The sequence below is a fragment of the Nannospalax galili genome, unplaced genomic scaffold, assembly GCF_000622305.1.
Source record: "Nannospalax galili isolate Female #2095 unplaced genomic scaffold, S.galili_v1.0 scaffold1619, whole genome shotgun sequence".
NCBI classification, from domain to species: Eukaryota; Metazoa; Chordata; class Mammalia; order Rodentia; family Spalacidae; genus Nannospalax; species Nannospalax galili.
The window spans coordinates 591,794-606,343 of NW_008342739.1; the positions used below are offsets into that span (position 1 = coordinate 591,794).

Here is a 14,550-nt window from a genome sequence, read left to right on the forward strand (position 1 = left end):
AAAATAGAAAATGTTTAGTACAACACACAATGACAAAAATTCAAATGATATTTTTTTCAAAAATTACTACATAGAGTTAGTCTAGATTATTTTAAAGAGCTTTCTTTTTCTAAAGTTTAGTCACTCAGCATCTGAATCAGAGACAAGACTCTTGTCAGTTCCTGCAAAGAAACAGAACAAGAACAAATCTTTTCTCTCCCTATAATCCAAAACAAAGTGATCCAACATGTCTTGGCTCAGAAGTAACAATGTCTACTACTTAAACATCAAGTTAAAATCTCTTACGTGTAAGTTGGCTCCCAAATACGCCTAAGTTTATCTGATTTCACGCTGCCATTACAGGACAACTGAAGCAGTTTTTGTACATAATAAAAGATGGTTGATCTGAAGTTGGTGAGTGGTAACTCAACTTCCCGAGTTGTTCCAAGACCAGTTACTTTCAAAGTAAGAGCTAATCGAGGTGATGGAGTACATTCAACTTCTTCTAAGAGCTCTGAGTGAGGTGTTCCTAAAAATTTGGAAGATATGGAAAACAATCATACCAAAGCATTTTTTTAAACACCTAGGTTACTTAAAAACAGAATGCTAGAATAGGACAATGACCTGTTAAACTTTTAGATAGAGCAAATGCTGAGTTTTATTTATTTATTAATATTTTATTATTTTATTTATTATTTTTATTTTATGAGTATATTGCCTATATGTATGTGAGTACACCCATGTCATGCAATGCCATGGAGATCAGAAGAGGGCTTTAGAATCCCCTGGAACTGGAGTTAAGGACAGTCTGTAGTCACCATGTGGGTGCTGGGAATCAAACCCGGGTCCTCTGCAAGAGCAGTCAGTGCCCTTAACCACTAAGCCATCTCTCCAGCCCCTATTTTTTAATATTTTATTATTTTTATGTGTATGTGTGTATTGCCTGCATGTAAGTAAGTACACCCGTGTCATGCAATGCCCATGAAGGAAAGAAGAGGCCTTTGGATCCCCTGGAACTGGAGTTACGGACAGTTGTTAGCTGCCATGTGGGTGCTGGGATTCAAACCTCGTCTTCTGCAAGAACAGCTAGTGTTCTTAACCACTGGGCCATCTCTCCAGCCCCAATGATGAGTTTTAAGTAAATATCCACACTAATATAATTAGGTTGATGATAAAACTCTCTTCTTTTATGTTAGCTCACTATTCTTTGTATCATCTGTTTTCTAAATAGTTTTTATTATTTTAATATATCCCACTGTACCTTAACTGAAACACAGCCCTATTATCAACACAAGATAACATTAGATTTTTGATAACACTCTTTCAAGTCATCAATATATACAAAACTGGATATAGAGCTATTATTATTTAGTGTAATTGTTAGTATAAATTAGTATAAATTACTAGTGGCAAAAGTAGTTTAGGAAATATATTGCCAAAAATTCTGTAGCTATGCATACTCCTTGTAATAGGTATTCTTTTTGGTTTTGTTCAGACAGGGTCTCCTTGTAGCCACAGCGGACCTGGAACTATGTAGACCAGGCTGGCCTCAACCTCACAGAGATCCTCCAGCCTCTGCTTCCTGAGTGTTGGGATTAAAGGCGTGCATCACCACACTTGGTAGGTGTTCTATTTGGAAGGAAACTTGGAGCATGTAGTGCCAACCTACATCTAACCTCACCTTCAATTATCTGTATGTATTAGAAAGTATAAGTAGTTTTATATTGAACACATTCTCTATCAACTAAAAAGCATACTCCACACTTAATAATAATTTAAGTCTTCTTTAATGACCATATACTAGTTACCTGACATTTACTGAGGCACAACCAGATACCATGCTAAACCAACCTTAAATGTTTTACCTTAAAAAAATATTTCTATGTCTATGAGCGTACTGCCTACATGTATTTAAGTGTACCTCTGTCATGCAATGCCCACAGAGGCAAGAAGAGGGCACTGCATCCCCTGGAATTGGAGTTACAGACCGTTGTTAGCAGCCATGTGGGTGCTGGGAACTGAACCCCGGTCTTCTGGAAGAGCAGCCAGTGCTCTTAACTGCTGAGCCAGCTCTTAGGCCCATTCCACTTCTTTTTAACTATCTTGCCAAATACACGTAATTCGCTCCACTTAAGAGATGGTTCAGGCTTAAAGATTTGCCCGATGTATTGCTTCCTACTGCTGCTATAAAGTATTACCACAAACTGGGTGCTTTCACAACACAAATTTATTTCACAGTTCTAGCAGTGAGAAGTCTTAAACTGAACTTGTAGGCTTCGTTCCTACTGGAGGGTCTATGACATTTGGCTGCCTTTTGCCTTTTCTCTCTTCAGAAGGTTGCCCACATTCTTTAGCCCATGGCCCCTCATCACAAACCTTTGCTTTCTTCATCACATCTCCTCTGACTCTCATGTCCCCCACCCTCACTACCCTCTTAGAAGGATTATATTTGGCCCACGTACATCTGAAGACATTTAACTCAATTATATCTGCAAAGTCTCTTTTGTCATGTTGAGGGTAACATGTTGACAAGGATAAAAATAGGTATCTTGGGGGGGGCATGATAATGCCTACAAACCTATAAAACAGTTTAAGCCAGGCATAGTGGCGCATACCTTTAATCCTAGCACTTGGGAGGCAGAAACAAGTGAATCTCTGTGAGATGGAGGCCAGCCTGGTCTACATGGTGAGTTCTAGGCCAACTGGGACTACATAGAGACCCTGTCTCAAAAAGATACCGCCCCACCCCAATTTTAAAGGATGAAGCTGAAGTTATCAGCCAGGCCAAAGAACCCTTACTAAAGGAAGTAGACAGCTTTCCAAAGTTAATATTTAGTACGTCTGAGCCAGGAGAAAGCCCCTATCTTTAAATAACACCATACTTGGAAAACTACACAAATACAAACATGTTTTAAACTTCCAAAGCAATTTGTGGGTTGAGAAGACAAGGCATGATCTAACCCAGATTGGCCTCAAACTCAAAGTACAGCTGAGGCTGGCTTTGAACTTTGGATCCTCCTGTGTCAGCCTCCCAAGTACTGGCCTCCACATCTGGCTTCAAAGTTGAAGTCATATAACTCTAACTCTGCTTTTAAAAAAAGAAAAGAAGCCGGGTGTGGTGGTGCACGCCTTTAGTCTCAGCACTGGGGAGGCAGACGCAGGAGGATCTCTTTGAGTTCCAGGCTAGCCTGGTCTACACAGTGAATTCCAGGATAGCTGGGGTAGCAGGGAGACCCTATCTCAAAAAGACAAGGAAAAAGAAAGAAAGAGAGAGAGAGAGAGTGAGGGAGGGAGGGAGGGAGAGAGGGAGAGAGAGAGAGAGAGAGAGAGAGAGAGAGAGGAAAAAAAATCTCAATTTGCTCCTCTAAAATACCCATTTTGTTCCCTTTGTGGTACGGATGCAGAGGCCTGAGGTTGACAGCAAGTGTCGTCCCCAGCAGCTCTTCACTTTCATTGAACCGGGGAGTCAGTCTGCTGGACTAGCTGGCTGGTCAGTCTCAGGGATCCTCCAGTCTCTGCCTCCCCAGCTGCCATTCCCCAGCCTGACTGCTTTAAATTTTTTAAAAATAGGGGCTGATGGCCGGGCATGGTGGCACACACCTTTAATCCCAGCACTCAGGAGGCAGAGGCAGGCGGATCTCTGTGAGTTCAAGGCCAGCCTGGTCTACATAGTGAGTACCAGGCCAACTGGGGCTACAGGGAGACCCTGTCTCAAAAATAAAAGTTGCATAGAGCAATTTTGCTCTAGATTTAAATCATTTAATTTCATGAAATGAGGAAAAATTCTCTTGCAGTCATGGAATGACCCTACAACATGCAGATCAAATACATAGTCCTGTGCCTTCTGAAGAATGGGTTGTCCGTAACTCCAGTTCCAGAGGATCCGACAGTCTCTTCTGTCCTCTGCAGGCACTGCATGACACAGGTGCACTTACCAACATGCAGGCCATACACGTATACACACAAAATAAAAATAGTATTTTTAAAAAAAATGGTTTAAAATGGTTTATTGGAGCAGGGCATGGTGGCGCACGTCTTTAATTCCAGTGCTTGGGAGGCAGAGGCAGGCAGATCTTTGTGCATTCGAGGTCAGCCTGGTCTACACAGCAAGTTCCAGGCCAGCTGGGGCTACAAGGGAGACCCTGTCTCAAAAACACCAAAAAAAAAAAAAAAAAAAGGTGCCAAGGGAAAACATCAATCTATGGCCTAACACCAGCTTCAAGGCCAAATAACCACACCAGTGGCCAGCACAGCATATAACACTGGTGCAGTAGTGGCACATTTATCTTGGGGGCAATCAACAGCTACCTAACTGGACTAAAAGCTCACTCAATGGGAGGAAACTCAGGTATGGCACTGTAAACATAGCCAAATACACATGGCTGGAGAGGTCATAGATCTTAGAGAAAACCCCAAGACTGTCACATCCCTAGACTAATATATGTATCCTTATATTTACAGACAAATATCCCAGTAACCATTCATTAAAGAAGCTCATTTTGCACCAGTTTGAAGACTATTACCAAGTACCATAACTGGTCACACACGGACATTGTTTATGGACTGCCCAAGCCTAAGTGACACATCTACAATGTAGCCTCTACACCTAAGGATCATGAAACATAGAACAGGGGTAAAGAAGAGGACACTAATGAATCGCTCAGTTCTCATTAATGAAGCTTCTTCATGTAGCAGAGGGCCAGGAACACAAAAGGTCACAAATGGCTAACGCCTAGAAATCAAGAGTCTGCTGCATGCTGGTCCTTGGACAGGAGTCCTATATTAAACTTCACCCACCCAAGGCTCAGGGACCATCTCAGAAAAGGGGGAGGAAAGATTGTTAAGAGCCAGGGAGGAGGTGCAGGACCATATGGAAACAGTCCTACAAGCTCCTGGGGACCTGTTCATATGATTCTATGGCAATGGTGTCAGCATATACAAGTCCCACGCAAACTTAGGCAGACAAAATCCCAGCACAGCATTGAGCATGGTGGTGCACATCTTTAGTCCTAGCACTCAGGAGACAGAGGCAGGAGGATCTTTGTGAGTTTGAGGCCAGCCTGATCTATATAGTGAGTTCTAGGCCAGCTGGGGCTACATGGAGAGCCTGGCTCAAAAAGACCGACCAAACAAAAAATCCAGCATAGAACTGGGAAAATGAACAGCAGATTACAATCTTGTCTGAAGAAATACTGGCAACTGATTGCTGCTAGCAAAGAAGAGGTGATCTTCCTAAAACAAGGGACTCTAGATAGGCTGATTATACCTCAGTGGATGGACTTGTACTTGGGAACGTCTAGGGTCACTAACTTGACACAGTGGGCCATAACAGGGATGACAAAGTATATGGGCTCCAGTGGGCAGGCTATGGGAGGGTGCCTGTGGGGATGGGGGTATAAAGATGATTATTTGAGATGTTCCACATGAAATACACACACACACACACACACACACAATCAATGAAAGAGCCGGGTGTGGTGGCACACACCTTTAAACCCAGCAGAGGCAGACAGACCTCTGTGAATTCAAGGCCAGTCTGGTCTACATAGTGAGTTTCAAGCCAGCTGGGGCTATAGAGAGACCCTGTCACAAAAAGACCAAAAAATAAAAAAATAAAAACAAATTTTAAAGTATTTTATTATTTTTATGTGTATGAGTATATTGCCTGCATGCATGTAAGCACACCCATGTCATGCAAAGCCCACCGAGGTCAGAAGGGACTGGAGCTTCTGGAACTGGAGTTATGGACAGTTGTTAGCTGCCATGTGGGTGTTGGGAATTGAACCTAGGTCCTCTGCAAGAGCAGCCAGTGTTCTTAACTGCTGAGCCATCTCTCCAGTCCCTCTTCTAGGTATTTTTTCTTTAAATATGTATGGGTTTATGTGTACCACATGTATGCTGGTGCACATCAATCCCAGAAGAGGGCATCAGATCCCTTGGAACACTAAAGTTATAGGCAGTTGTGATTTGATTTCATTTTACTTTATTTTTTGAGACAGGATCTCACTATATAGCTCTGGTTGGCCTAAAAACCTACAGAAATCTGCCTGCCTCTGCCTCCTGAGTGCTAAGATTAAAGGCATGTACCACCACACCTAGCAAAAATAAATTTTGATTTAAAAAAAAAAGAGCTCGGTCATCTCCTGCCCTTTGCCCAGCTTTTTATGCAAGTGCTATATGGGTCTGAACTCAGGTCCTCATGCTTACAAAGTAAAACACTTTATCCACTGAGCCATCTCCCCAGTTCTAAAACAGCTTATTTTTTATTTTAAAACTTTTTAAACATTTATTTATTTGGGGGATGTATGCTCCATTGCATACAAGTGGAGACCACAGGACAATATGTGGGAGTTGGTATTCTCCGCCCACCATGTGGGTTAAAAGGGGTTGAACTCTGGTCATAAGGTTTAGCAGCAAGTACCTTTACTTGCTGAGCCATCTCACCACCCCTAACATCTAGAAGACTTACAGCTTAAAAAAATTCTTTTTATTTATAACCTTCAAATACAAGCTACATTTTTTAAAGTCTTTTTTTAAATTTATTATTTTATGTGTATGAGTACATTGCCTGCATGTATGAAGTGCTATGCAATGCCCTGAGAGGTCAGAAGAGTGCATCAGATCCCCTGGAACTGGAATTACAGTTTGTTAGATGTCATGTGGGTGCTGGGAATCAAACCCGGGTCCTCTGCAAGAACAGCAGTGTTGGCTTTTAACCACTGAGCCAACTCTCTAGCCCGGACACCTCACTTTTCAAACTATTCTCTATTACTGTCTTATTTGATAACCATTAAAACTGGATCACAGCACTCAAACACTCTGTACCTGGGGGAGGAATTTCCAGGTCTGTTGTCTGCTGAACGTTCGTACGACCAGGTCTAGGATCAAAAGCAGGAACTAAGGCAGAAAACTGCCGCTTTAGCACGTAGTCATCGTCCCAGGTTCTTCGGCGACCTCCTTTAGTTTCATACTCTTCTTCTTCCTGTCACGGTGCAATTCCACAGTTAAACAGTCCAGATGGTTCTTAAGACTCCAAAACTGCCTTGCCACCCACAAACAATGTTCACTTTAAGTAGTTCTTTATTTTTACTTTGTTTTTTTGTGAGATAGGGTTTCCCTGTAACCCCAGCAGGACTGGACCTTACTATGGAGACCAGGCTGGCCTCAATCTCACAGAGATCCACCTGCTCTGCCTCCTGAGTAGTTGGGATTAAAGCTTGAGCCATCACACCCAGCAAGTAGTTTAAAAAAAAAAAATCTATTTATTTGTGTTTTTTTGTGTGGCGGTCAGAGGACAATTGTGGGAATCGGCTGTCTCCTTCCAACACGTGGGTCACAGGGGTTGGACTTGGATTGTCAAGTTTGGCAACACCTGTTGGCACCAGCCATCTTGCTAGTCCTAAGTAGTTCTTTACAGAGATTTTATTTTCTTATACTGATTGCTGAAGCATAGAATGAGCTAACACAAATGTGAATATATACATTCACTTTGCTAAATGTAAGCTTTACCAATAGTCACAAACATCTACCCCTCTGGAAATAGGACAAAGAACTACAGCTGACCTCAGGTTCCTAGCTTTGATATTACAATTTGGTAGTGTGACATTACTGGGGAAAAAAAAACTGAGCAAAAGACACATAAGGCCTGCTGTAGTATTTTTCCAATTTCCTATGAGCCTCTTGTTATTTTTAAGTAAGTTTATTTTGCTTAGTATAAATTTCACTTCCCACTGGATTAGTCACATAAACCAGATGAATCACTGAGAGGTGCCATGAATTCCTATGAGACAAATAGATGGAAGAGTTAACTGTTCAAGTTGAATGATACACATGCACACACATAAACCCTCTCAGTTTGAACACTTGATTGAAATAAACTTTTTCAAAAAAATCAAACTGACTAAACAGCTACAGTTATAATGTCAGTTTACATCCCAGACCCCAAATTATTACGTGTGACTTTTAGAAAATCACTGTCTGAAGATTGTAGCAAATTATAACATTCACAAAGGTTCTTGGGAAGATGAAATAAGTTGATGCATGCAATGCAATGAGAACTGTGCCTACCAGTTAGTGATTTAGACTACCACTACAGGGCCTATGAGATGGCTCAGCAGATAAGGACACTTACAGAAAAGCTGGATGACCTGAGTTCAATCCCCAAAGACCCTCATGGTACGAAGGGAAAAAACAACTCCTACAAGCTTTCCTCTGATTCTCTGTCTCCTCTGTCTCTCTCACTCACACATACACACACACACACACACCACACACAGACTACTATAACTTCTACCACACCTACTATTACAACACTTACAAATCTCAGGTAATACCAACAAACTGTTTTAATACATGTGCTTGTTGTTACTCAAAGGTGAAAACAAAGATGAGATTCACGTCTCATTATACCAGAGCCATCATGGATTTGCTCTGAAATATGGAACCTAAGCACTAGGGGAAGTTTGTTTTTACAACTGTTTGGTGGCTCCCACTTCTTTTTCCCCATCTGTGACATACAACTGGAGGGATTTTTGGTTGGTGCTTTCCTGTGAAAGAAACTACAATGCAGGGACAATAAACATGTTATTACCTGTTCCCCAATAGGTCGGCTCCCTGCTCCAGCAGGGACCTGTGGTAGCTGTGAGGTGACAGCGTGATGTGTTACATCAGAGCGGGAGCCAGCTCGACGCTGTAGGGATGGGCGTCTCAGAATCTGAAGTTTAAAAAAAAAGCCAAGAGATACATTTCATCATTTGATTCATACCCTTCATTCAGTCTAGCCAAGAAAGGTGTTACTTAGGACACTGGAGATTGAACCTGGGGCCGTGCAACTCCTAAGCAAGGGCCTCCAGCACCAAGTTACACCTCCAGCCCTTTCTGCTGAGTAGCACAGACTGGCCTGGAACTCACTGTGAAGCCCAGGGTAGCCTCAGTCTCCCAACTACTGGGATTACAGGCATATGCCATCTAATTTTATTTACATTTAATTAATTCAGTCATGAATTACTTTGTTTAGGATGTGTACATGTACACATGTATGCCACGATGTGGAGGTCAGAGGACAACTTGCAGAAATTGGTTGTATTCTTCCACTATATAGATCCCATAGATTGAGCTTACATCATTAGGCTTGCTGGCAATCAACCTTTACCCACTCATGAAACTATCTAAACGATATATACTAGAAAGTATTTTTAAATTTCTTCACCCTAGGCTGGAGAGATGGCTCAGCAGTTAAGAGCACTGGCTGCTCTTGCAGACAACCCAGACTTAGATCCTCCTAACACCCGCATGGCGACAAAGAACTGTCTGCAACTCCAGTTCCAGGAGGATGCCACCCTATTCTGGCCTCTGTGGGCACTGGATGCATGAGTACATGTACATACATGCAGGCAAGACACACATATACATAAAATAAAAACAATTTTTAAAAAATTTCTTCATCCCACTAAAACTCAACATGTTATTTTTTATTTAATTTTATTTATTTATTTTTTTGTCTTTTTGAGACAGGGTCTCCATGTAGTCTCAACCCGCCTGGAACTCACTATGTAGACCAGGCTGGCCTCAAGCTCACAGAGATCTCCCTGCCTCCCAAGTGCTGGGATTAAAAGCATGTGCTACCACACCAGCTGATGCTATTAAATTAAATGTTTTAAAATAACATTTTATGTTAGCTATTTTATTTTTGAGAAAAGTCCTTATGCAGCTCAGGCTGGCCTCAATTCCCTAAGAAGTTGAAGATGACCTTGTATTTCTGATCCTCATGCCTCCATCTCCCAAGTGCTGGGATTATAGGCATGTACCACCATGCCTGGCTCCAACTCCTGTTTCAGTGAAGGGAAAAGGAGATTCTCTCTACCATAACCTCCTCGTATTCTTGGTCCTCTTGATTGTCATCTTCATTCTCATCGTCTTCCTCATCAGGCTCAGGCAAATCCTCATCATCATCTAGTTCAGCTAAGAGAGTACTGGCACGGCAGCTATCAAGGAAATCTAGGAATAAAAACAAAAACCCAACCACCTTCTTGTCAATCCAGTTAATAAAGGATAACAAGGTAACACTGCATTTGGGCCTGCATAAAACAAAGGTAAACTTCAAAAGGCTCAAGCATAAAGTACAGTTAATGATGTCACCTATATTCTACCACCACACATATGGTATAATTAATAATCAAAAACAGTCCTAAGTATGACAGAAAACAAGAGAAAATAACAGATGGCCACAAACACTATCTAAATCTACAAAGTCCATGAAAGGGCGACCATGAGAACTGCATAAGGTGAAAATGTAACAACTCCACCTTCGCTCTCTGAATGTCACAGGAAGCACAACATGGTAGAAAGAGCCCACTCGAGTCATTCATTCCATCTGTGCCTATTTGTTGAGCATACACTACATGCTGAGAATGGTTAAGTATCACATGGACCAAGCATGGTCTAAGTCTCTATGGAAGCCTACAGGCAGGCAACAGGATTTACTAAGTAAATGAACTGATATAGGTAACTATACATAAACATTAAGCTGTAAAAGGCTTTATGACAGCAAACAAAATTTAAGTCGGTAAACTAGGCTTAGACCTGGCAAGCTACTTAATGACTTAAGGATAACAACTATTCAGCCAGGCACGGTGATGCACACCTTTAATCCCAGCACTAAGGAGGCAGAGGTAGGTAGATCTCTGTGAGTTCAGGACCACCCTGGTCTACATAGGGAGTTCTAGGCCAACTGGGGTTACAGAAAAATCCAGTCTCAAAAAATAAAACACAAAAATTTTAAAACCCACAACATTCACTAGGTAAAGTATATTATCCATATAATTGACTACACAAGGAAGTTTAGTAATCTTGAATCCCTTTTACCTTCTTCCTTAGAATATTTCCCCCAATAAAGACTGGATCATGTTGGAGTGATGATGCAGGACTAATATTAGCAATTGGAGGCTGAGGCAGGAGGGTCATGAGTTCAAAGCCAGCCCCAACTATACAGTAAGGCTTTCAAAAAAACGAAAACACGGGCTAGCAAGATGGTTCAGTGGGTAAAAGTGTTTGTCACCCAAGTCTAACAAACTGAGTGGAAAGGAAGAATCAACTCATGAAAGTTGTCCTCTGACTCCATATGCATGCTGTTGGTACATGGGCACCTGTATTCATACACATGTATCACACATACAAAATAATAAATAAAATATACTTTTCAAGTCTAGATCAAATTTATATTGTCCCACATAAAAAAAAAAAGACACTAACAGTCTGTTCTTCATGAGAACCAAAGACAAAAAGAAGAATGAGATTAAAAAAAGGGAAGTTTTTACTGCATGCATAAGATGGAATATAAACTTTTAATATTAGCATTAACAAAGGTGATACCCTATCCTCCTAAAGAACATCAAATTACTTCTAATTATTTTAGCAATTTGCACCTACAGACCTTTCAACCAAATGTCTTTTAATCAAAATTTAGAAAAATGTAGCATGATACTCTGATGAATTTCTAAGACACACATTTTTTAACAGTACATGCCCTATAATTACTGGCAAGTTCTAGCCAGATTGGCAACAATTTTATTAATGATAGTAAAAGAATAGTGTGTCGAGCTGAGCCTGGTGGCGCACACCTTTAATCCCAGAGGCAGAGGCAGAGGCAGGCGGATCTCTGTGAGTTCAAGGCCAGCCTGGTCTACATAGTGAGTTCCAGGACAGCTGGGGCTACAGGGAGACCCTGTCTCAAAAAGACCCCCCCCCCCAAAAAAATAGTGTTTCTTACAATGAATGGCATCTTAAGTTTGATAAAATATATTAGCCTTTGCATATCTGAGGGGCTGCCTTGTAATTTAGAGTAGCTCTCATGAACATACATGGCTATACACAAAAGAAACCAAATACACTTTGGTTCAAGTTTCAAGGCGTATATTCTGGCTTCACATACTGAAATTCTCTACTGTGTTACAATCCCCTTCTCATTTTCTCACCTTCCCTTCACTATGAGTATATACTGTAAGGGGCTGGACAGACAGCTCAGCAGTTAAGAGCATCGACTGCTCTTGTAGAGGACTTGGGTTTGATTCCCAGCACCCACACAGCAGCTAACAATTGTCCGTAACTCCAGTTCCAGGGGAATCCGACACCCTCTTCTGACTTCTGTGGGCTTTGCATAACATGGGTGCATATACACGCATGTAGACAATATATATTCACACACATAAACTTAAAAGTAAATAAATAAAAATTTTTTAAAAACTTTCAGAGCTGGATATGGTGATATACACCTACAGCCTCAGTTCTGGGACCCTGGGGGTAGGAAGTCCAAATAAGCAAGGCTAGCTTGAGCTACATGGTGGCCTATCCTAACAAAGAAACAAGAAGAGCTCCAAATTTCAAAGATGTGAACACATCACAGAACCACAATGAGTACAGGCTGGCCTCGAACTCACAGAGATCTGCCTACCTCTGCCTACCTAACGCTGGGATTAAAGGTGTGCACCACCATAGCCATTATGGGCCAGGTGTGGTGGTATACACCTTAGAGGCAGATGGAGCTCTGTGAGTTCGAGGCCAGCCTGGTCCACATAGCGAGTTCCAGGCCAGCTGGGGATATAGGGAGACCCTGTCTCAAAAAGACCACCCCCCCCAATTTATTATTACTTTATTTATTATGTGTATGAATACATCTATTGCCTGCACGTGTGTAAGTGCACCCGTGTCATGCAATGCCCTCAGAGGTCAGAGGAGGGTGTTGGATCCCCTGGAACTGGAATTAGATACAGTTGTTAGCCACCATGGAGGTGCTGGGAATTGAACCCAGGTCCTCTGCAAGTGCAGCCAGTTCTCTTAACCACTGAGTCATCTGTATCGACTCCCAACAGCTTTCTTAGCATCTCATGATCAAGAACTAAAGCTTGAAGTTAAAAAAAAAAGCTTGAAGTTACTGTATTAACAAATGAGTAGACAGAGGCAGAACACCTTCATGAAAAAGAACAAATTGGCAAAGTCATCACTCAGTAAATTTATGTCTTTGCTGTAATAACCACATTTAGGCAAAGCATAAATACAGAAATATGACTTTCACAAAAACATGAAACATCATATTAAATCTCTGGCTTGAAATAGAAGAGACCATATTCTCAGAAAAAAGAAAGCCTATTAAAGTGACATACACATAATGATACTTAAAATACACCTTTATCTTTATATAAACTTTCATCTTTTAAATTATCAAAAAGCTGAGCAGCAGGGTGCTCACCGAATGAGGCCCTGGGTTGGATTCCAAAGGAAAAAGACAGGATAGGCAATGTGATCAAGGATGTGTAGTAAAGCGTATTTCTAAACATTCTGACAGGAGGGCAGCCTTTTCTTGAAGCAATTACTCTTTTAGGAATTTCCCCTGGGGAAATGCACAGCTGTGTAATTCTAGACTGAACATTCATGATGTTTATGGGAGTAAAAAAGCTGCAACATAACGAAACAGAATGGACAACTTACAGAAACAGTTGGCACTCATTCCAAATGTTGTAGAAACACATCCAACAATGTGATAATATTTTCAAAGTGTACTGAGTAAAAATACCTGCCTAAAAGGACATAAACTTTTTGTTAAAAACAAAGACATACATTAGATATGTACCTTATCAGATTTAGAACATAGGGACTAGATGGTATTAACTTTCTTCTTTTTTGAAACAGGGTCTCTGTAGCCCCAGCTGGCCTGGAACTTACTATGTAGACCAGGCTGGCCTGGATCTCATAGAGACCCATCCGCCTCTGCCTCCTGAGTGGTGGGGTTCAAGGCCTGTGCTGCCATATCCACCTATAATCAGATAATTTGGTTTTTCCATTTTCTATGAAGATGTTGTATTTATATAAGGAAACTTCTTTTGAACCAAAAGCTAAAAATACCCAAGGATAAAAACATAGTAAGAATACCATTATGTAAATATAATTACAATTTTTCTTTATATTGTAACTTACCATATAAGGAATATTCTGCTTCCTGACCTGTGTCACTCTCACTAGAGGTTGATGTGAGGCTGGTGGTTAAGGTGTTACTTAATGACTGACCCACTGATAAAACTGTTGTGGCCGTAGCTACATTGCTGCTGCTGGTAACACTTGATGTTGACATAGTCACTGTTGATGTAGTACCAGGTGTGGTCAAATTAGGGAAGCTCTGAGCACCCATAAGAGGAGAAGCTAAAAATAAAAAAAGAATTAAATCAGCCAACACAGATGAGATTGTAGAAACCTTGGAAAAATCGAGACATACATTTCTTTCAAATTTACTTATCTAATTTTTTGCGACAAGGTCTGGCTATGTAGCCCTGGCTAGCCTGGATCTTGGTATGCAGTCCAGACCGGCCTCAAACTCCGAGAGTCACTTGCCTTTGCCTCCCAGAGTGCTAGGATTAAGGGCATGAACGACCATGCCTGGCCAGAGACATACATCTTTTTAAAAGACGATTTATTATTATTATTATTATTATTATTATTATTATTATTATTTTGGTCTTTTTGAGACAGAGTCTCCCTGTAGCCCCAGCTGGCCTGGAATTTGCTATGTAGACTAGGCTGGCC

At 41.2% G+C, this 14,550-nt stretch overlaps 1 protein-coding gene across 4 annotated transcripts in view; it reads right to left on the reverse strand.

Moving 5' to 3' along the window:
- Hectd1 (HECT domain E3 ubiquitin protein ligase 1) overlaps positions 1–14,550 on the reverse strand; it is a 97,421-nt gene that overhangs the window by 15,782 nt on the left and 67,089 nt on the right. For 3 of the 4 annotated variants that reach the window (XM_017799569.2, XM_008838802.3, XM_008838804.3), the window contains exons 26-30: positions 13,948–14,169; positions 9,842–9,975; positions 8,570–8,692; positions 6,805–6,961; positions 286–508 (exon numbers count right to left, since the gene is read on the reverse strand). In XM_017799569.2, coding sequence (XP_017655058.1) covers positions 286–508; positions 6,805–6,961; positions 8,570–8,692; positions 9,842–9,975; positions 13,948–14,169 — 859 coding nt within the window. The remainder of the gene's footprint in view (positions 1–285; positions 509–6,804; positions 6,962–8,569; positions 8,693–9,841; positions 9,976–13,947; positions 14,170–14,550) is intronic. The other variant, XM_008838803.3, reaches the window with a different exon arrangement.